Source organism: Salvelinus namaycush, chromosome 39 (genome assembly GCF_016432855.1).
Source record: "Salvelinus namaycush isolate Seneca chromosome 39, SaNama_1.0, whole genome shotgun sequence".
Classification (NCBI taxonomy): Eukaryota; Metazoa; Chordata; class Actinopteri; order Salmoniformes; family Salmonidae; genus Salvelinus; species Salvelinus namaycush.
In genome coordinates this window covers 18323542-18345435 of record NC_052345.1, presented here as the reverse complement: position 1 = coordinate 18345435, position 21894 = coordinate 18323542, and the positions used below count along the sequence as shown (strand labels likewise).

Sequence of the window (21894 nt, the reverse complement as noted above, 5' to 3'; positions counted from 1 at the left end):
ATACACTCACCCTGGGTTGTAGAGCATTACTGTGGAGAGGTTCTCACATGATTTGTTGAGATCGGTCATGGACAGACTAAAGGAAGAGAGCAGTCCACTCTGGGGGAAAAAAATGACCAACACTTAAAGCTCAACACGATCATTGACCTCATAATGACTCGTTGGTCAAGTCGCCTGCATCCTACAACGCTTAGGGTAAACGTGCCCTTCCACTAGATGGTTATTTCAAATCAACGTTATTTGATCACGTACACAGATGTTATCGCAGGTGCAGCGATAAAATGCTTGGCTACATGAGTAATAAGCTATACGAGTCATGACTTACTTGATTTAAACCCTTGGGGAACATAGGTCATCCACACGTAATAATAACAAATCAATAATACCGCCACTAAGAGGCTTCTATAAAAAGGCCTTTGAGAGACATAGAGCCTTTGGTGTTTACCTTCCTCTTTTCCCTTAGTTTAGCTGCCTCTTTAGGGTGGTTGAAACGGAACATGTTGGTTCTCCCCAGTAGGATAACAGCACCTATCAAACGCAATAGAACAATAAACATTGAATAAAGATAATAAGGGGGGAAAAAATACATAGGAAGGGAAATACACATGGGTGGGTTTTACTACTGATTGGGCATTCACAGAACAGTCATTGTGTTGGCTGGCAGGAACTGGAACACGCTGTCGTACACGTCGATCCAGAGCATCCCAAATATGCTCAATGGGTGACATGTCTGGTGAGTATGCAATTTATGGAAGAACTGGGTCATTTTCTGCTTCCAGGAATTGTGTACAGATCCTTGCGACATGGGGCCGGGCATTATCATTACCATCGATAAAATGCAATTGTGTCTGTTGTCCATACCATAACCCCACCACGGGGCACTCCATCACAACGTTGACATCAGCAGTCCGACACCATACACGTGGTCTGCGGTTGTGAGGCCGGCTAGACGTAGTGCCAAATTCTCTAAAATAACATTGTAGGCCGCCCATGGTAGAGAAATCAATATTAAATTCTCTGGCAACTGCTCTGATGGACATTCCTGCAATCAGCATGCCAATTACACGCTCCCTCAAAACATCTGTGATATTGTGTGACAACACTGCACATTTTAGAGTGGCCTTTTATTGTCCTCAGCACAAGGTGCACCTTTGTAATGATCATGCTATTTAATAATCTTCTTGATATGCCACACCCTTATTCTAAACCTAACTAACCGTAACCGTAGCAAGCAGTTGCTTATCAACAGTTTGTTGATAGTAGCCTATGACCATCTGTAGAGCATCTACAGATGGAAAATCCAGACAATCAAAATAACGTGCCACCAAAAGTGTATACCTTGGTTTAGTGGAGAGGCTTCTGTCACTTGCACTCCATTCACGGAGCACTGGGCCCCATTGAGTGGAACCAGTGTGACAGTGCCGGTCTGGTTCGCAAACATGCAGTGTTCACTCTCTAGGTCCAGCCCATGGAGAACTAGGGAAGAGAGAGAGGGAAAGGCAGTGTGTGTGTGTGTGTGTGTGCATGCATTAGCATTATCAATTGTTTCTTTGTCTTGATTTGTAGCAAAGTACGACAGCGGATAGAGTATGTAACAGAGGCCACTCACCAATGTCCTGAACAGTCGACGCATCGTCTCGACCAACATTCGTCCTGCCCTCCTAGAAAAACAAATGAAAGCGATACAGTATGCCAAGTCCATGTAACTTCTATTTAAAGTTTAATAGGAGGACAAATGAACTTATGTGACGCAATCGGAGAATTGTAAAAATAACTAAAGAGTCAAATTAATAACCTTTAGATGGTAGAGGATGATGCCAGTACTTAGGAGGTCGTCGTCAATACCAATTAGATGAGGCAACTCCGAATCGAGGACGACACCAATTCCCTCTTTCCTCAAGGCAAGGGTTTCTTCCTGTAAAGCCGAGATCAATTGTCAGTCATTAGGAATTGATTGATGATTCTGACTTAAGTCAATGAAATTTCAAAGCTGACTATAATATAAAAAGGCATATAACCAGAGTGCTTCTGTGAACTAAATTGAATTTGACATTTTATACAAATATATACCCACTCACCTTGAGAATGTTCTGAGTTTCATTCCACTTGTTAGTCCACTCCTTGGTTAGCTCCAACACCTATGACAGAAAATGCAAAAAATATTTTTCTTGAATATCAAAGACGAGGTCACGTCATTAACTTGCTGTAATGCTCGACTTTTTCGTTTATGGATTCGAAGAATAGAACACTGCACTTCCAAAGTATCGATAGCTTATTTGGGGTAATCGTGTTCATTTTTACTCGTAAGGGAACCATCCACATGGCCTTACTCGAGCTTCGTTCTGTTGTAGTTTCTCCTCCATGCTCAGAGCGGTGGGTGAATCCAGAAGTGCAATCTGAGAAGGATGAAAACCAAACCAACAATCAATACATTATTGAATCACACATCAATACTCCCTAAGTCAGTGCGACCTAGTTAGATAAGATGGGACATTTAAAACACAACAAGGTCATAGGCCAGTAGCTGGAAAGGTGGACATTAATAAAACATAATGTACTAGCTATGCATTATAAAAATGTGCCCATAAATTAACAAAACGCATTTTTGCTATACCCATGTGTGTACTATAACAGTTTTTTATGTAACTTGTAAGGCAGTGTATTGTAGAGCTGTTTTTTTTTTTTTTTAATTAAATAAGAGATAAAAAATTAAAATTAAAAAAATACAGAGAAAATGTTGTAGTGGACAGGATAGCTGAGTTCCAATGACCTAAACCAGTGGTTCTCAAACCTGGTCCTGGGGACCCAAGGGGGTACACATTTTTGTTTTTGCCCTAGCACTACACACCTGACTCAAATCATCAAAGCCTGATGAGGAGTTGTTGATTTGAATCAGGTGTGTAGTGCTAGGGCAAAAACAAAAATGTGCACCCCTTTGGGTCCCCAGGACCAGGATTGAGAACCACTGCCCTAAACCATCAACACACACACACAAAACAATTCAGGTCAGTGTGACAAATCCCCACCTGGTTTCCCTGGACCAGAAGGGCCTTCAGTCGGGCAATTTCAGCCCTGAGCTCTCGGATGAGCTTGACGTTGCAGTCCTCGTTGATCGTGGGCTTGTTGATGATGTTCTTGGCGCGGTTGGCGTAGCGCAGAGTGCTCAGCGTCTCGCCGTAGTTGACGTCAGCAGGCGAGACGGCTGCCGCAAACGAGAGCAAAACATCTTTGAAACCTTTGTCGTACTACAAAACACTTTTACAATTGCCGTGTTCTAATGCTACATCTTTGACTGCAAACATGCCACAGATATTTAGTTTATGGCCACTCGCCACACTTAAGAATCATATACATAAAGTCAGCCTTAACAAGGGTTTAGAAAGCCATGTTCTCAAATTCTAGCACCAAGTATACTGGACTAGGAACGCAAGAATGTCTGCAAAGCACATTCATGATTCCTGCTGTGGTACAACTGTAAAAAATTGGGGTCCTTATTGTTTTAGGGCTGAAGATCTCTAGGTAACCACCCCCATCCCGCCCCCCCCCCTGGATCCATTTTACCCTGAGCTGAAGAGCCGAAACACGTTCTGCACATGCTTGGACTGCCAGAGTTAAATCAGTTAAATTAACGTTGTGTAATTTTAGTGCGTTGAAAACACACTGACAACATCCAAAATATATCATCTATACAGCTAAAATGTACAATGCCATGTAAAAACATGTTGACTGTAGCTAGGTTTCCATCCAACTGGCGACAGATTTGAATGAGAATATTCTAAAATCTTCAAAGAAAATGTGCATATTTTCACACCAGTGGCGTGTTTCCACCAAACGGACTTGTTGCAGATAAAAATCAGTGCGTGATGACGTAGTACGCACAAAATTCACTTTTTCGCTTAAGTATTCATGCACCAAAAAAAATTATCTAAAAGTTAGATATGTTTCCATCGCATTTTCAACTCTACGGATAGTTTTGTCACAAAAACTGTGGCGTTAAATAGCAAATGTGCCTACTCTGGTCTTGGCACGTGCGCTCCAGCCAACAGCAGCATGTGATTATTATGGATGAGAGCGAGAATATTTTCATTTGTCAAACGGCAGTCGAGCATCGATCATGTCACCAGAATCAGACCCTTCGACATTCATTTGGAAGGAGCATCACTTTCACCACGCTTTGAGTTCATCAGAACTTATTTGATTTGTAGCCTAATAAACTGCATGGTTTCCTGAGTTGTAGTGGGAGAACCACACACCATGTCATCGCATGACTCCCAAGTTTACTTCGATATGATGGTTATTATATCAATATTCGCGCACAAAGGCGTTTCCACCGCCATTTCTTACATAATTAATTTGACAAACGAACAAATTATGTTGACATGTATACAATTGTATAGAAACTTCCTGTTTCCATCACAGATGTCTTTATTTTTTTCCCCTTCTATGATATGGAAACGTGGTTAAACAAAAAGTGTGCTTTCTTAATCTACCTAATTTTGCTAAGTATTACTTTAGACAAAAGACTACTATATTCTTGTAATGTTTCATGTGAGAAAAATCGTAAATTACAGCTCACGTTGAACAAATTCTGAATTTGCGATTAATAACTCGATGACATTTTTCTATTGTTTGACAGCCCGAGCGCATGCGTTTCTTTACGCACACATTTTTTGTGGTCACCCTCCCTTCACATTTCTTACGGTCTATTGTGAATGTTAATTCTTCAACCATTTGATCTCAATCAGTTTTATGGGGATATGGGAAATTCCACAGTAACAAAATTATGCTGAGACACAGACTGTCATTCTGTTACAAAACTTTGCAATCGCACTGTTCAAGTAAATGTGTTTTTGTCAAATTGTATGTGGAAATTGTTCAAAGTAGTCCTTCTGCATAGAGTTGTACTTGGCGGGCAGCAGGAGAGCGGACGCCACCGGTGCCACGGGAGTCCGGCTCAAAGAGGGCGGCAACATCAACAAGTCACTGGTCACCCAGGGTCTCAGAATCATTCTGTTATTGTTTTATTATTTACAATGAGCCAATGGTGTTAACCTATAGGATAGTCTACCTGTGTTTAGTTTAAATCAAAGCACATATTTTGCCTAGTGGGACTTGCTGTTGAGTTTTGGCCACATGAGAAAAAATGTTGATCTTTTGCACAATCATCATAAAATCTCATAAGAAAGTGTTTTTTTGTCTTAAAGTAACATTATACTATATCTTGCAGACATTGATTAAGCTTTTATCCAACTTCATTAAACGAGCACCATTCGCGTCTATGAATAGAGCAGACTGTCTTTAAAGTAGAGGATCCCGCCCACATGTGCAGAAGCATTTGGAACCTTCAGCTGACGGGAAGAAGGGTCCAGAAAAGTCGTATCCGCAGCAAAGCCGTTGTTTAATCCCAGTAATACGCGTGGCTGGGCTCAGGATCTGATCTATAGGTGAATGAGACTCAAGGTTTCCTCTTATATACTGAAGTAGACAGGTAAAAACCAAGGTTCCTAGTCCGGTCTATTTGGGGCTTTTCAAGGGGAGGATTGGAAACATTTGATTAAATGCAAGACATTTCGCATTATTAAGGACTTACTAGCGATCATGATGGTCTTGGAGTTGCCTCCCAGGCTGTCTTTGAGGAGCCACGTTAGCACAGAGTCTCTGTAAGGCACAAACACCTGCTTCTTTTTCAGGTTGGTGTTCACTCCGTCCTGGCTCAGGTCCGCTGGACCAAGACAAGGAAAAGATTTCAGATCAATCGATCAATTAGACAAATAATTGCCACTTCAGGCAGGCTAGAGCAAACACTCAAAGTATTTGAAAGATTTCAAGTAGTATTTGAATCCAGGTCTGATCAATGGGCAAATCAACAGACATTGGAACACTGGTGTGGTTCAAATATTGTAAGGGGAAAACGTATTATTGTGGCCTGCATATTCAAGCTAAAAGACATTGCCAGATAAGGGGTTTCATTCCATACAACATTTTTTATTATGCGACTTTAATGAATACGCCTTCATATCTGCTGTCTCGATGATATAACAGTTGGTGTAACAGTCACCCACCTAAAGCGGAGATGACATTGCCCAGGGTGACCAGTGACTTGTTGATGTTGCCGCCCTCCTTGAGCCGGACTCCAGTGGCACCGGTGGCGTCCGCTCTCTCGCTGCCCGCCAAGTCCACCAGGTGGATTTTACTGATCGTCTCGCAGGGCATCTCCGCGTCAAACTTAGCCTAGAGAGGAGGGAGAAAACACGTAAAAACCCTGAAGGATGTCAAAGAGGCTGAAAGGCTAATATTGTTAAGTCTGATGAAGAACTTTGAGTCGAAAGGTTGCACTTAAACTGTGGGTGCAATCAACACTATGCATCTAATTTGTCCTAATATGGATAACTGCCATCACAGAAGCTATTAGTGGCAACCCCTTCCAGGGTTAACATGCAGCTTATAATGCAGCATACAGTCTTCCAAAGCCACAGTCCCGCTACTTTTTATTTCTCTCAATCAATGTCATTGATTGGCTAGGAGTCCACTCACTTGGTAACTGAATCAGTCTCTAACTAATAAACAAGGACTTCTACACTGTGGCCTTTGTGGACTGGAGTTGAGCATTTCTGGAGTAGCAGTAGCTAGCTAGCCTAGCGGTAGCTGTAGCATTAGCTTGCCTAGCAGCCCACCTGGGTAAAGTTGATGGTGAAGATGGCGTGCGAGCGGCTGCTGGTGTCGTTCATGCCCGTGGCGGCCGTGGTGCGGTTGATGTTGCCCGCCTCCATCAGCTCCTCCACGTCGTGGTAGTTCTGCACCAGGTGCTTGGACAGGTCTGGGGTCAGATTGGATTAACACATGAGTTCATAATAGAGAGAGATCTCCACTGTTATAATGAGCTTGGGAGCCATCATTCTGCCTTACAGACAGGTGTGGGATTGGTCTCAGAATGAATAGAGAAAATACCAAATTAGGTCCCTTATGTGCCTATAATCTCATTCATTATGATCTAAAAACCATAATGTTGTCTTACCTTCCACGTAGGGTCCATCTTTTGGGTGCTCCCTCACCCTCAGGTTGTAGGTTTGGGTGGACTTCCTCCTGAGCAGGTCCCTGACACGTTCATTGTAGATCTCCAGGTAGCTGATGATATTGAGAGGATATAAAGAGGTCATTCAGAGGTCAAGTTTAGCCTGATGATATCTACCAATTATTATTAAGGGACCCTTTTTGTCATCTCTTGGATGAGGTACGAATTGCTGGATCGTCTACTGATCATGTGCAATCACTTTTTATTACATTTAAAAAAGGATCATTGAGCCACCACTAAAAAAGGAAAGATTTTCAATTTTTTTATGTTATATAATTTTTGTGCATCTCTGAGCAATGTTCTATCGATTCCTAGGGTAATTTGTGTGTATTGGACCTATTGCCGTTCAAACAGGTAGAAATACAGCCAGTGTATGACGAGTTTTGCATCATATGATGCAAAACGCATCACACCGGCAGTGAAAATGTGTGTTTGGAAAGTTATATAATCTTGAAAACTTTATTGCTGACATGCACAACATTTTGGCACAGTATCAACAGTGGACTAATGCAACAAATACCAAAAGTATTGTTTTTGAGTGGATTATTCCTTTATTAAGCTTCTTAATTGAAGCTGGAGACATATCTCCCTCTCTAACTTTAAGCATCAGCTGTCAGAGCAGCTTACCGAACACTGTACACAGCCAATCTGTAAATAGCACACCCAACTAGCTCATCCCCATATTGTTATTTATCTTCTTGCTCTTTTGCCTCTTTGGCCTATTTATTGCCTACCTCCCTACTCATCTACATTTGCACACAATGTACATAGATTTTTTTCTATTGTGTTATTGACTGTACATTTGTTTATGTGTAACTCTATGTTGTTGTTTGTGGTGTCACACCGCTTTGCTTTATCTTGGCCAGGTCACAGTTGTAAATGAGTACTTGTTCTTAACTGGCCTGCCTGGTTAAATACTTATTTATTTTTTTAATTCCAGAGAATGACAGAGTTTTCTTACCTGACCTCGGTGCGGAAGGAGGCCTCATCCCAACGAGTCATCCCAGCAATCCGGCTGAACAGACCCTCGCAGATCCGTGGAATGAGACCAGCATCTCCCTGATGAAAAATACATCCGTAGATCAAACACTTAATCAAACGCAGGTGATAATTTGATGTTAAGGCTGACAATAATTGACCCTGTTCAGTGGAGGACTGGACTGAGGGAACTTGTTGATATGTTACAGAATATATCATAAAATAATCCATTACTCATTACAGGGAAAACTCTAAATATGTCACATGTCTTTAGTCTTTCTCCAATACAAGAGTCCACAAAGAAAACTGACACTGAACGTTGACTTGTACTTCCCCCTAATCACTTTCCCCTAGACTTATGAAAGCAAAACAGGACTGTCAGAGCCCTTTTTCGTTACTGGGATATTTACTTAGGGTCTCCACGACTGATTGAAGTCCCAATAGTCCGATAACAAAAACAGCCCTGTTGGGTAGGCAAATGTTGTGGAAAGTTCCAGAAATGTCATGAACAGAGTAGACCCGATTCCTTATCTCCATGTCAGAGAGGCATGATTGTTGTACATTATACAGTCAAAAGTTTGGAAATGCCTACTCATTCAAGGGTTTTTCTTTATTTTTACTATTTTCGACATTGTAGAATAATAGTGAAGACATCAAAACTATGAAATAACACATATGGAATCATGTAGTATCCAACAAATAAAAGTGTTAAACAAATCAAAATATTTTATATTTCAGATTCTGTCACCCTTTGCCTTGATGACAGCTTTGCACACTCTTGGCATTCTCTCAACCAGCTTCATGAGGAATGCTTTCCAACAGTCTTGAAGGAGTTCCCACATATGCTGAGCACTTGTTGGCCGCTTTTCCTTCACTCTGCAGTCCAACTCATCCCAAACCATCTCAATTGGGTTGAGGTCGGGGGATTGTGGAGGCCAGGGGGATTGTGGAGGCCATCATCTGATGCAGCACTCCATCACTCTCCATCTTGGTCAAATAGCCCTTACACAGCCTGGAGGTGTGTTTTGGGTCATTGTCCTGTTGAAAAACAAATGATAGTCCCACTAAGTCCAAACCAGATGGGATGGCGTATCGCTGCAGAATGCTGTGGTAGCTATGCTGGTTAAGTGTGCCTTGAATTCTAAATAAATCACCAACAGTGTTACAAGCAAAGCACCCCCACACCATCACACCACCTCCTCCATGCTTCACGGTGGGAACCACACATGCTGAGATCAGTTCACCTACTCTGTGTCTCACAAAGACATGGCAGTTGGAACCAAAAATCTCAAATTTGGACTCAGACCAAAGGACAGATTTCCACCGATCTAAATGTCTATTGCTCGTGTTTCTTGGCCCAAGCAAGTATATTCTTCTTATTGGTGTGCTTTTAGTCGTGGTTTCTTTGCAGCAATTTGACCATGAAGGCCTGATTCACACAGTCTCCGCTGAACAGTTGATGTTGAGATGTGTCTGTTACCTGAACTCTGAAGCATTTATTTGGGCTGCAACCTGAGGTGCAGTTAACTCTAATGAATTTATCCTCTGCAGCAGATGTAACTCTTGGAATTCCTTTCCTGTGGCGGTCCACATGAGAGCCAGTTTCATCATAGCGCTTGATGGTTTTTGCGACTGCCCTTCAAGAAACTTTCAAAGTTCTTGAAATTGTCCAGATTGACTGACCTTCATGTCTTAAAGTAATGATGGACTGTCGTTTCTCTTTGCTTATTTGAGCTGTTCTTGTCATAATATGGACTTCGTCATTTACCAAATAGGGCTATCTTCTGTATACCTTGTCACAACACAACTAATTGGCTCAAACGCATTAAGGAAAGAAATTCCACACATTAACTTTTAACAAGGCACACCTATTCATTGAAATGCTTTCCAGGTAACTACCTCATGAAGCTGGTTGAGAGAACGCCAAAAGTGGCTACTTTGAACGATCTCAAATATAAAATAAATTTAGATTTTTAAACAATTTTTTGGTTACTACATGATTCCATATGTGTTATTTCATTGTTGTAATGTCTTCACTATTATTCTACAACGTAGAAAATAGTAATAAAATAAAGAAAAACCCTGGAATGAGTAGGTGTGTCCAAACTTTTGACTGGTACTGTATATTTAATCATTCCACATCGTTGTGCCCTGCTGAACACAGCCCAGTCTGATTTGGGCCTGTATTCATAAAGCGTCTCAGAGTAGGATAACTATGAATAAGATTATATAGACAAGGGAGACCTGATCCTAGATCAGCACTCCTACTCCGATATGTTTTATGACCACAGGCCAAGAAAGGGAATGTTTGTCTCACTGGATTTCCCATCATGGTGTAGGACTTCCCCGAGCCGGTCTGGCCATAGGCAAAGATGCAGGCGTTGTAGCCTTGGAACGCAGACTTGAGGACATCTGAGCCCAAGTCTTTGAACACCTGCAAAGGAAGATGGCAAACATGGGCTTGTTCAATAAGGTGAAATGTTCAGAGCTTTGGCAAATTGGAATGTAATGTAGCTGATATGATTCACAATGACAGCGACTCATTTGTTCCAAACAGTACCTCCTGAACAGGTCCCAGATCTAACTACCTCAAACAGATCTCGCTGTAAGCAGTCAGTGAAAGTAAGAATCTAGCCAATATAGTACAAAGTTGAAAATATGGAATTTATGTATGCATAGTTTTAAAACACATTTATAACAGTTAGCTCATCGGCTGTGTTACTATTGATACTGCACTGACATGATGCCAGGGGTGAAAGTAAGCCGGTAGGGTCCAGGACAGAGAACCGTCAAAATAAATAGTGCGGGTACACTGTACCGGTTGAACATATCACAATAATTAAAACAAAGATTCCAAGAAAACTGTAGACCTCCACAATATTATTTATCATTACCGCATGTCAACCACATGAAAAGTTGGCAAATGTGTGCAATACGCTTCAAAATGCGATGTGGTTTGGCGACAACACATTTTTGCACAGGCAGAGATGAGTGGCTGTGACCAAGACGCACTTGGACAGTGGACGCGTCAATTCAGGTTACAAGTGTAAGCCTAATCAAAAACAAATCACTGAATGTCATTCATTACACCTCTTGGTGTTTTGTTACTGAGGTCTCTTTCCATTCATCAAATGGCGGGTGCACAGTGCACTGTATGCATTCAGGAATTATTTTAAAGTGGAGGAACGTGCGCAGGTAGCCAGGCTTACAGGAGCGTTGTCATCTAATTGTTTGACAATCACATGAAAACGTCATGACTGTTTATGTTAATGACACATTAAAAAAGGCAATACATTCAAATGGAACAACAAATCTTTACTTTAAGGCCCACAGAAATCTTAACAGGGATTCTATAAGTAATTCTGTTTCAGCCTCCCAAAAAATGTGTGCATGTGATAAGGTACTGTACCAGTAAGAAATGAAATCTACTTTGACCCCTGTGTGATGCAATATTATGATTTTCTTTTTTAAAGGTTGCACAACAGTAAGTCATATCTTATGTCTGAAGCTTGGGAGTTCAGAAATATTCAGGGCCGTCACAATGTGGACTAGACTATCAGAACATAAGCCAACTGTTTTGACTCAATGAACTTCCATCCATAACAAAATGTCCTACAAATAAATAAAAAATGTAAATGACCACTGAACAGAGGCAAATGTAAGCTGCTTTGACTATAATCTGATTTGGACAACAACAACAAAAACATTAGAGAAACTTAAAAAATAAAAACAGAAAGTGTTAGTCCAGATCACGTTTTCCGACTGAAATATGACATTTACCTTTTCCTGAGAGACAAAGGTGTTGCTTTTACTGTCGGCGGAGTCATAGGAGAAGTCATAGGTAAAGGTCTTTTTACTCTCCCTCATCGAATCCCCGGTAAGGCCATCTGGTATCTAATTAAATACAACAAAATAATATGAAATATACTGTAAAGACAAAGTGGAGTGAAATTGTATTTAACTAGGCAAGTCAGTTAAGAACCAATTGTTATTTACAATGACAACCCCGGCCTACCCCGGCCAAACCCTCACCCGGACAACGCTGGGCCAATTGTGCGCTGCCCTATGGGACTCCCAGTCACGGACGGTTGTGATACAGCCTGGAATCGAACCAGGGTCTGTAGTGACACCTCTAGCACTGAGATGCAGTGCCGAGAACCCCGGGCATGAGGCATGTTCACTGATCATATGTTATGACCAAATAATTGAATTATGTATTCAATTCATCTAAATGAACTGATGAACTAGTATTAAAAAGTAATATTCAATAACACTTTATGCTAAACATCTGCCAAGTTGAAAGAAATACAGGCCTAGCTATGGGTAAATTGATTATTATTGCAATAGAAAGGCTGTTTAAAACTTAAAATTACCTTCAAGTTTGTAATGGTGGTCTTGTCCCCTTTTATTTCAATTATGTTTTTGGCAGTCAAGTCCTTCTCCCTGTAAAAATCAAAACATAAAACAGGTTAATACTTCCAAATAACTAAGCTTTCCCTTTCTTTGAGCCAAACCAGGATGCAACAGAGACAGTGAACCAATGAAGGAGCATCAGAGTAAAAAAAATATTACCAAATTGCAGTACTTTGTGGTTCCCAAATTGGACCAACAAGAAAGGTACCCGTTACATTAGCAACAAAAGACAACATAGTAAAGTAAACATACATTTACTGTGATTAATCAATCAGAAGACTACATTCTCTCGAAGATCGGGCTAGTGTATGCCGTCTGGGGTCGGGAAGAATACCAACTGAATCCTCTTAGTTCATATTGATCACTAAAAGTCTGGAGGAAATGTCTCTTGGTATTACTATTCCTAGTCTCTCTGTGGAAGTATTCAGTTCAAGCTTTTATTATTAGTGGCCTTTCCAGTATGACATACTGTAATGAAATAAAACCGTACTTTCTGGTGCCTAACAGATTACCATTAACACAATGCCAACTGGATCAGGTTATACTCTGGGCCAATTGGTATAAAAATGTGTCAAAGGTTACTTCCTTCAGAATCCTTCCTTGTTTTTCTACAGGTTCATAGTGGATCTTACTTGGAATCTGTACATAATATTTCACACACCTACATTTAACATTTTTATTTTATTTAACTAGTCAAGAACAAATTCTTATTTACAATGACGGCTTAGGAACAGTGGGTTAACTGCCTTGTTCAGGGGCAGAACGACAGATTTTTCCTTATCAGCTTGGGGAGTCGATCTGGCAACCTTTTGGTTACTGGACCAACGCTCTAACCACTAGGCTACCTGCCGCCCCAGCATAGATGTGTAGAGTAAGTGGCAGGGTGGTTGTCTTCTGTCATGCAGCTATGTATGTATCCTATTTACTGTAGGAAATAGCTTGTGATAAAAAAATAAAAAAACGAATGCCATGCAATTCTTGATAGAGGTCAAAAAATTACTAAAGTATCCCATAATCCCTGGGTGGCTGCCAATACTAACTCCCAATACCGGACACAGCACAGCCATGGTAGCTCTAGTTCCTATTCTTCATGTTTGTTTTGTTGGTTAACTGTTAACTGTTCACCCGTCACCTTGTCAGCTGTCTGCGTTCTTTTTGGTAGATTAGCAATGGGGTGTGTGGTGGGCTCGTGCTCCTATGAGTGGGGTTGGCATTTAAATCCCAAATTTTGTCTCCCTCTAAATTTTGGAAGAGACAGTTGTGGCAACGTCAATGCATGTTATGACAAAATATAATAAGCAGTGTTACTGCAACATGGCCATTCAAATGAGAGTATATTAAACTGTTGGAAGTTCGAAATGGTTACAATGTATCACAGTGAGCCAGCCGGGCGCCTCTCCTCAAAGGAAACAATATAACCATTAACAACAACAATAGCATAATTTGGCCGTTTTTGTTTAGCATGTTTTTTTCTTTACTTACCGTCTGTTCATAGGCCTGAGCCGGACAGCCACCCGCACCGATGCCATTGCACATCCCTGTTGTGTCGGCGTCACCTGCTACTAGATCCAGGTATCCTTGAAAGGAACAACCCAATCGTGTGAAGTACAAATAAATGTGGCTAGCACCCAAAACCAGTGGGCTAAGCGCGTTTCGGTATCTTGAGTCTGTTTCCAATTTCCTCTGTACCACCCGACCGGTTACACACAGAGCCAAGTTTACTTTCAAAAGAAGAGGGCTAGCTACTTTATGCGTCTCCCTGAGACTTGAGCGTGCACTTTATATTAGCCTGCTAACATTACCGTCACAGAAAAAATGATCAAACACACAAAGTGTCATACGATCGTAAATCACAAAGCTGATACGGGTACTCGGAGAGAACAAATTACATTCGTGGGGAAAATAGTTACACTCCTGTACAGACGGTGGCGGTAGAGAACTGTTGATTAACCGAAGAAGAACCATGATGAACCAGCGCGCACACATTTACTTCCTGTGTTTTCTTGAAAGTGTGTAGAGACAGGTGAGTGTTCTCACAGTCTCAAGTCAGTTTATCTGCAAATAGGGCTCAGGAAATGTTCTGTTTGCACACATATACATATTGATCTGTTTAAGCTGTACATTTGTCTGGTCAGCGGCACCAGCTATCAGTTCGAGGTGAGGAAGCTTACTAGAAATGTTAACTAGCTAGCTAATGCTAGTTAGCGTGCCTCACCGCTTCATTCATTGTACTAGCTAGCCAGTAGTAGCTAAAGCTAGCTAGCAAGCTAAAGTACCCAGCTTTTTTCCCCCATTTATTTCTTTATTTGTAAATTTTGTTTAAAAAAAATTGTACCCAGCTAATGTGGCTATGTTTTTGTTTTGTTGTTCCAGGTGAAAGAGCGACAGGGGAAAGTTGTTAATCATGGATATTCGACCAAACCACACCATTTACATCAATAATGTAAATGATAAGATCAAGAAGGATGGTAAGAATCACAGTGCAACTTTGTTCCAAGATCATGTATCTAGCTACAGCGTTCCTTCAGGGCTAGATAGCTATTTATCCTCTTGTACTGGAGCTGTAGTAAGTTTACATATATTTCTTTGTCTGTGTCAATTGTCTATAAGTAACAACAGTTAAGTAACATTTGTTGTTGTTGCCTTCTAGAACTGAAGCGGTCACTCTATGCCCTGTTCTCTCAGTTTGGGCAAGTCATGGACATTGTTGCCATGAAAACCATGAAGATGAGAGGGCAGGCGTTTGTGGTGTTCAAAGAGCTAGCCTCAAGTACGAACGCACTGCGTCAACTTCAAGGTTTTCCTTTCTACAATAAGCCCATGGTAAGTTACTACTTAGTTTCACAAATGGGAGTAGTACAGGGTGATATTCATTACCATATACGAGCAAAACTTTTTGCACCGTAGCGGCTAAACATTTTGCTGTGAAAATGGGGAGTTTCTTAGTGGACAAGTTCAGGCAGTTCCTCAGCTTTTCGGTCTGTTTTCTACCATTTGGTTTCTAGTGAATAAGACCCAGGTCTGTGCTAAGAAAAATTCTTATTGTACTTGTCTCTTATTTTCAGCGCATTCAGTATGCTAAGACAGACTCTGAGGTGATCTCCAAAATCAGAGGCACATTTGGCGACAAGGACAAGAAGAAGGACAGGAAGAAGAAGGCTCAAGATCAAGTGGCCAGCGTGGCCAAGAAACCAGCACTGGTGAGACTAGTATAGTATATCAAATCACATTTTCAAATGTTATTAGTCCAATGCTCCGAATAGAATAGGTGTAGACCTTACAGTGAAATGCTTACTTTCAAGCCCTTAACCAACAATGCCGTTTTAAGACGAATAAATGTTAAGTAAAAAAATAGATAAGTGAAAAATAAAAGTTACAAATAATTAAAGAGCAGTAGTAAAATAACAGTAGCGAGGCTATATACAGGGGATACCGGTACAGGGTAATGTGCGAGGGCACCAGTTAGTCGAGGTAATTGAGGTAATATGTAGGTAGAGTTTTTAAAGTGACTATACAGAGAGTAGCAGCAGCATAAAAGTGGAGGGGGGCAATGCAAATAGTCTGTGTAACCATTTGATTAACTGTTCAGGAGTCTTATGGCTTAGGGGTAGAAGCTGTTAAGAAGCCTTTTGGACCTAGACTTGGCGCTCTGCTACAGCTTGCCGTGCTGTAGCAGAGAGAACAGTCTGACTAGGGTGGCTGGAGTCTTAGACAATTTTTAGGGCCTTCTTCTGACACCGCCTGGTATAGAGGTCCTGGATGGCAGAAAGCTTGGCCCCAGTGATGTACTGGACTGTACGCACTACCCTCTGTAGTGCTTTGCGGTCGGAGGCTGAGCAGTTGCCATACCAGGCAGTGATGCCACCAGTCAGGATGCTCTCGATGGTGCAGCTGTAGAACCTTTTGAAGATCTGAGGACCCATGCCAAATCTTTTCAGTCTCCTGAGGGGGAATCGGTTTTGTCGTGCCCTCTTCACAACTGTCTTGGTGTGTTTGGACCATGATAGTTTGTTGGTGATGTGGACACCAAGGATCTTGAAGCTCTCAACCTGCTCCACTACAGCCCCGTCGATGAGAATGGGGGCGTGCTCGGTCCACTTCACAAAATATATGGCATCATGAGGAGGAAAAATATGTGGATATATTGAAGCAACATCTCAACACCTCAGTCAGGAAGTTAAAGCTTGGTCACAAATGGGTCTTCCACATGGACAAAGACCCCAAGCATACTTCCAAAGTTGTGGCAAAATGGCTTAAGGACAACAAATTCAAGGTATTGGAGTGGCCATCACAAAGCCCTGACCTCAATCCTATACAAAAATTGTGGGCAGAACTGAAAAAGTGTGTGCGAGCAAGGAGGCCTACAAACCTGACTCAGTTACACCAGCTCTGTCAGGAGGAATGGGCCAAAATTCACCCAGCTTATTGTCGGAAGATTGTGGAAGGCTACCCGACACGTTTGACCCAAGTTATACAATTTAAAGGCAATGCTGTATGTAAACCTTTGACCCACTGGGAATGTGATGAAAGAAATAAAAGCTGAAATAAATAATTCTCTCTACTATTATTCTGACATTTCACATTCTTAAAATAAAGTGGCGATCCTAAGTGACCTAAGACAGGGAATTTTTACTCTGATAAAATGTCAGGAATTGTGTAACTGAGTTTAAATGCATTTGGCTAAGGTGTATGTAAACTTCCGACTTCGACTGTATGTGATCGTGTCTCAATGTATTTCAATGCATGACATTTTTCAAGTTTTAATGTCACATGCACAAGTATAGTGAAATGCCTTTCTTGCCAGCTCTAAACCCAACAATGCAGTAATCAATGTCAATGTAGTACTAAAAATAACATACGGTAGAACAAAAACAGAAATAAGAAGAACACAAGAAAGTAAGTAAGCTATTTACAGGGTCAGTTCCAATACCATATTTACAATGTGCAGGGATACTGGAGCGATAGGTAGTAGATGTGTTTAGGGGTAAAGTGACTAGGCATCAGGATATATGATAAATAGAGTAGCAGCAGCGTATATGATGATTATGCGAGTACGTGTGTCAGTATAGATGCGTGTAGATGTTATGTGTGTTCGAGGGTCATGGTGCATGAGTGGCGGCAGGTAGCTTAGTGGTTAGAGCGTTGGGCCAGTAACCGAAAGATTGCTAGATCGAATCCCCGAGCGGACAAGGTAAAAATCTGTCATTCTGCCCCTGTTCCTAGGCCGTCGTTGTAAATAAGAATTTGTTCTTTACTGACTTGCCTAGTTAAATAAAGGTCAAATAAAAATGAGTGTGTAGAGTCCTGTGAGTCTGCGTAGATACGGTGCAAAATGAAATAGAAGGCACAACTTAGATTATTATAATTATGCTCTGGCCCCCGACCATCCGCTCTTGACAAAATGTTTCCCGAGGCTGAATCTAGTTGCCTACCCCTGCCATAGGGCATGAGTATTTGTCAACATATTGCACATAGCCATCCTGTACGCTTTTGAATGTACTTGTACTCCAACGCTATTTTCATAACTTGTTTATCTTTTCTATTAACAGGGATCAGCCAACACAAACAATGCTCCAACAACCATGCAGGTAAGCCTTTCTAGCCCTATCAAGAGTTATAACCCAGAATGTTAAGTGAACTTGTTCATTTTCCGTTTGCTGAGTAAACCGTTTGTCCTGTGTATCTGTGTTATTTTCTTTGGTTGCTGCCATCTGTAGTGTTTGATAAAAGATCCAATTTGATGTGACGTCTGTCAAGTTGCTCTGTGTAAGCCGCTGTTTTCCAATAGAATGTGAAGCTAGTGACTTCGAACATGCGCTACCACGTGATACTTCTATAAATGATTTAATGCTAATGCTTGTCCTGATTGTTATAGAGTTGGAATCCTTAGTTTTTGATAAGAAATCACATTCTATGCATCCCCCGCCCCCCAAAAAAAGAATCTGCCGAGCAGTGACGTGGCTGCGCCTTCTCCGTTAACAGACAACGGCTCCCTGGGCGGCGGTCGCGTAAAACGCTGTTTAAATAATAAATACGGTTTGCACCACCCAAAGAAAATAACCTGGTTACACAGGAGAAACATAGGCACAAGTTACACAGTAAAGAATGCCATTTTTCTTTTTAAAGTATCGACTGATACCAACTGTAATAGGGGGTACACTCCGCCGACGCGCATCGCAACTCAACTCCATTGAGATGTGTACGGGGTTGCGTTTACTCGGCAAATGTCCCTTGTGAGTGACTGACTAAATCACTAGTGCTGATGGACTCTCGTAATAAGCTCAATGTTGAAATGACTTGTATTCTTGCAAAAAAATCTCTGCTCCCACTGCTTAAGGAGTCTTTTACTGTTTTGATACGCCCTGTTTGGATTAACTGTTGGAGTGCTACAGATAGCCTGGTCTGCTTATTGACCAAGCTGCAAAAATGTTCCATGGGAGGGTTTTATGTGACAATTATAGACTGATTTCTTTGTCTTTTTAGGTTCCGGACAATCCACCCAACTACATTTTATTCCTTAATAACCTGCCAGAGGAAACGAATGAAATGATGCTCTCCATGCTGTTCAATCAGTGAGTATTGAATGATCTTGTTGTCAAATGAGGGAACTCGCCTAGATGCCTGATTGCGTTCATTCTTCGGCAGCAATTGTTATTGAGTCTGGCTCATGAACTTCTGAAATATACAGTAGTAGCTTTATATCAGGGTTTCTTAATGTGGGTAGGAGCCCTGGGCGTGTGATAGAGGTGGGTTGTGAGTTATGAGAATACACGTATAATCACACACACTTTCTTCTTAATTTGGGTCACAGGAGGACGGTCAATTTCTCGTTTGGGTCTTGGAGATGAAAAAGTTTAAGATCCTCTGCTTTATATCATTCAGACTTCACCATTGCCAGGTGGTGAAGTCTTTGATATATGATATTTTGCAGAATGGCAACTGGGGCTCTGTTCAAGAGGGTGCAAAACTACAGAACGTTCAGATAGAAATGCATTGTGTAGAACAAACCTGCTTATCTACCATGTAGAAAAGGGAGATCATGTCAGCTCTATTCATTACATTTCTGATTTCTGAACATTTCACCTCTCTCAATACACCCATGATTTCTCTTTTTCCTCATAGATTCCCTGGTTTCAAAGAGGTGCGACTCGTCCCTGGCAAACACGACATCTCCTTTGTAGAGTTTGAGAGCGAGGGCCAGGCGGGAGTGGCCAAAGATGCACTGCAGGGCTTCCGGATTACGGCCCAATGCGCCATGAAGATCACTTATGCCAAGAAGTAGTTCCCACGAATGACGTCACTGGACAGGGAACACACATTGGACTCTGGGTTAGAGATGGGTTGGACCCCTTGATTTTTACTTAGTTTTTTGTATCGGCTGTGGAATCTCCCAGGAGTTTTCGTTTGTTTGTTTTTTTTGACTGACTTCTGTGCAGTCGCTGTGAGGTGGAGCGTGAAGAGAATCCTCTATACATCGTCTCTCTATTTTGTATGGCACAGTAATAAAGAACTTTTGTGTAACTGTGGTGCCTAAGATGCTTCCTTTGACATGTTCCAAGTTTCTACCCCTGGTCCTGAAGGCCCCAAAAGGACAGACGGTGATTTTCTATTCAAGCCCAATAACATGTAAAAATGTAGTGTCACGACATCCGTACTCTCTGAAAACATATAAACGTGAAATTGTTTTCTCTGCAAATTCACATAATTGGGGGAGACTAATCATTGGTCCAGTGATTAAGTGGGTAAATTGTCATAGTTCCCATCCCAGTCATATGCTAACAGTCTGAATACAGTTATTACAGCTCAGTTGAAACTTCCGAAACCCCTCTAACCAGTTCTGTTGTTGGGTGAAACATCTGGGCTCTCCTGCAGTTATTAGCCCAAAACAATACTTTAAAAGTGGCTGGATTGACTTCCTAAATTTGAATTGGAGGTAAGTAGAAAGCTCTTTTGAGCAGCATTCCCAACAATTCTCCACCGTTCATTCAGACTATTTGGATCTGGCACTCTGCGTGCCTTCGTAACACTTCACAACAGACAGGCACGTCAATAATGTGGTCTACGAATATATAGTCAGAACGCAACATATTGATCAAATGTTTGATGAAAGCTCGTGCAGACAATGGGTTCAGCAATTTCCCGATGAATAATTATACGTTTGATGTCATCAAGTTGTGTATGCTCCCTGGAGCTATGGAGAGAGAGGGGTAAAATGAGAAACAGATTTATCTCCCAAAGATTTATTAAACGGGATGGCATCATGACATGAGTCCAGATGTTTACTGCTTTTGATTGTCGCATGCTGTGCTAAGTGCCTCGTGAAGATAGGACACATTTTCCATGAGGGGGAATCTGGTAAATGGTCCAACTGGTTTAAGATCATTTTCATAAAGATCATACTGTATGGCCATGTCCCAAATGGCACCCTATTCTCATATTTAGTGCCTGTCTTTTGACTAGGGCTCCAGTCAAAAGTAGTGCACTTTTTACATAATAGGGTGCCATAAGAAATAAGTTGTTAATTTTATTTATTGTTTATACTGAACGCGAACACTTTCCAAAAATCATTACAGGGGCAATGCAGTTAAAAACATATATTGTTAAATGATATTTCCACACTATGAGGTTGAAATAAACCACATATTTGAAGAAAAAAAATGCCTGGAATTTCAGCCTGTTTAGGTGGGATGGAGGGTTTGGCCCATCACATTACGTTACAAGGCAATCTGATTATAATAGAACAATTACTGTTCCTATGTTACTTGTATATATCCTCCTACACTACTGCTGGCCCTGCCCGGTCATATTGATATTTCATTCCTGTTGGCAGGAAGACCAAACTATTTCTGGAGTTACTTCCTTTAATCTGTATTTGGATTTTACTCGTATTCAAATTTGACAGTGTGAATGCAATTTTTCTGCAAATTCATAATGGTAGCTATTTTCTTCAAAAGTTCCCAAGAATAGAATTGATACAGATATCACTTGCTGTAGATGTTACAAATGTTACTGGCTAGCTAGAGTTCATACAAACTCTCCCGACTCGATTACTGCAATGACTTCCATGGTGGTCTCCCCTTAAAAAAGCATCCACAGGCTGCAGCTTGTGCAGAATAGAGCTGCCAGTGTCCTCACAGGAACCTGGAGATCTGCCCATATCACCCGCATTCTAGCCTCTCTCCACTGACTACCCATCCAATTCAGAATCAACTTCAAAAACCTCCTGTTAGTCTTCGAAACCCTTAATGCTCCTGGTCCCCAATACCTCAGTGAACTCCTCAGCCCCAAACAGTCTTCACGTTCACTTAAAGACACGCCTAAAAACAATGGGTGACCGAGCATTCTTCTGTCTCCCCACCCCTGCGCGCCCCAGACCACCACTGACTTTAAGTCTGAGCTCAATAAACACTTCTTCAAACTGGCTTTCGCTA

At 41.4% G+C, this 21894-nt stretch overlaps 2 protein-coding genes across 4 annotated transcripts in view; one reads left to right on the top strand and one right to left on the bottom strand.

The window, feature by feature from the left end:
* Window positions 1-14319, bottom strand: part of kif16ba (kinesin family member 16Ba) — a 29415-nt gene extending 15096 nt beyond the window's left edge. For both annotated transcript variants that reach the window (XM_038979313.1, XM_038979314.1), the window contains exons 1-17: window positions 13946-14319; window positions 12424-12493; window positions 11831-11944; window positions 10368-10484; window positions 8034-8131; window positions 7016-7125; window positions 6675-6817; window positions 6063-6231; window positions 5591-5722; window positions 3027-3202; window positions 2331-2396; window positions 2079-2138; window positions 1796-1915; window positions 1610-1661; window positions 1339-1476; window positions 446-528; window positions 11-99 (exon numbers count right to left, since the gene is read on the bottom strand). In XM_038979313.1, coding sequence (XP_038835241.1) covers window positions 11-99; window positions 446-528; window positions 1339-1476; window positions 1610-1661; window positions 1796-1915; window positions 2079-2138; window positions 2331-2396; window positions 3027-3202; window positions 5591-5722; window positions 6063-6231; window positions 6675-6817; window positions 7016-7125; window positions 8034-8131; window positions 10368-10484; window positions 11831-11944; window positions 12424-12493; window positions 13946-13992 — 1784 coding nt within the window. In that variant the 5' untranslated portion in view covers window positions 13993-14319. The remainder of the gene's footprint in view (window positions 1-10; window positions 100-445; window positions 529-1338; window positions 1477-1609; window positions 1662-1795; window positions 1916-2078; window positions 2139-2330; window positions 2397-3026; window positions 3203-5590; window positions 5723-6062; window positions 6232-6674; window positions 6818-7015; window positions 7126-8033; window positions 8132-10367; window positions 10485-11830; window positions 11945-12423; window positions 12494-13945) is intronic.
* Window positions 14320-14403: 84 nt separating this feature from the next.
* On the top strand, window positions 14404-19984 carry LOC120032667 (U2 small nuclear ribonucleoprotein B''-like). Of its 2 annotated transcripts, none has more exons than XM_038978862.1 (7): window positions 14404-14486; window positions 14837-14931; window positions 15114-15286; window positions 15529-15663; window positions 18013-18051; window positions 18947-19035; window positions 19586-19984. In XM_038978862.1, exons 2-7 carry the CDS (start codon window positions 14868-14870, stop codon window positions 19743-19745), a joined length of 660 nt encoding a protein of 219 aa, XP_038834790.1. In that variant the 5' UTR covers window positions 14404-14486; window positions 14837-14867; the 3' UTR covers window positions 19746-19984. The 2 variants fall into 2 exon arrangements, with proteins under 2 accessions (XP_038834790.1, XP_038834789.1); XM_038978861.1 differs by lacking the exon at window positions 14404-14486 and adding an exon at window positions 14496-14620 and having other exon boundaries at window positions 19586-19745.
* Window positions 19985-21894: the final 1910 nt, after the last annotated feature.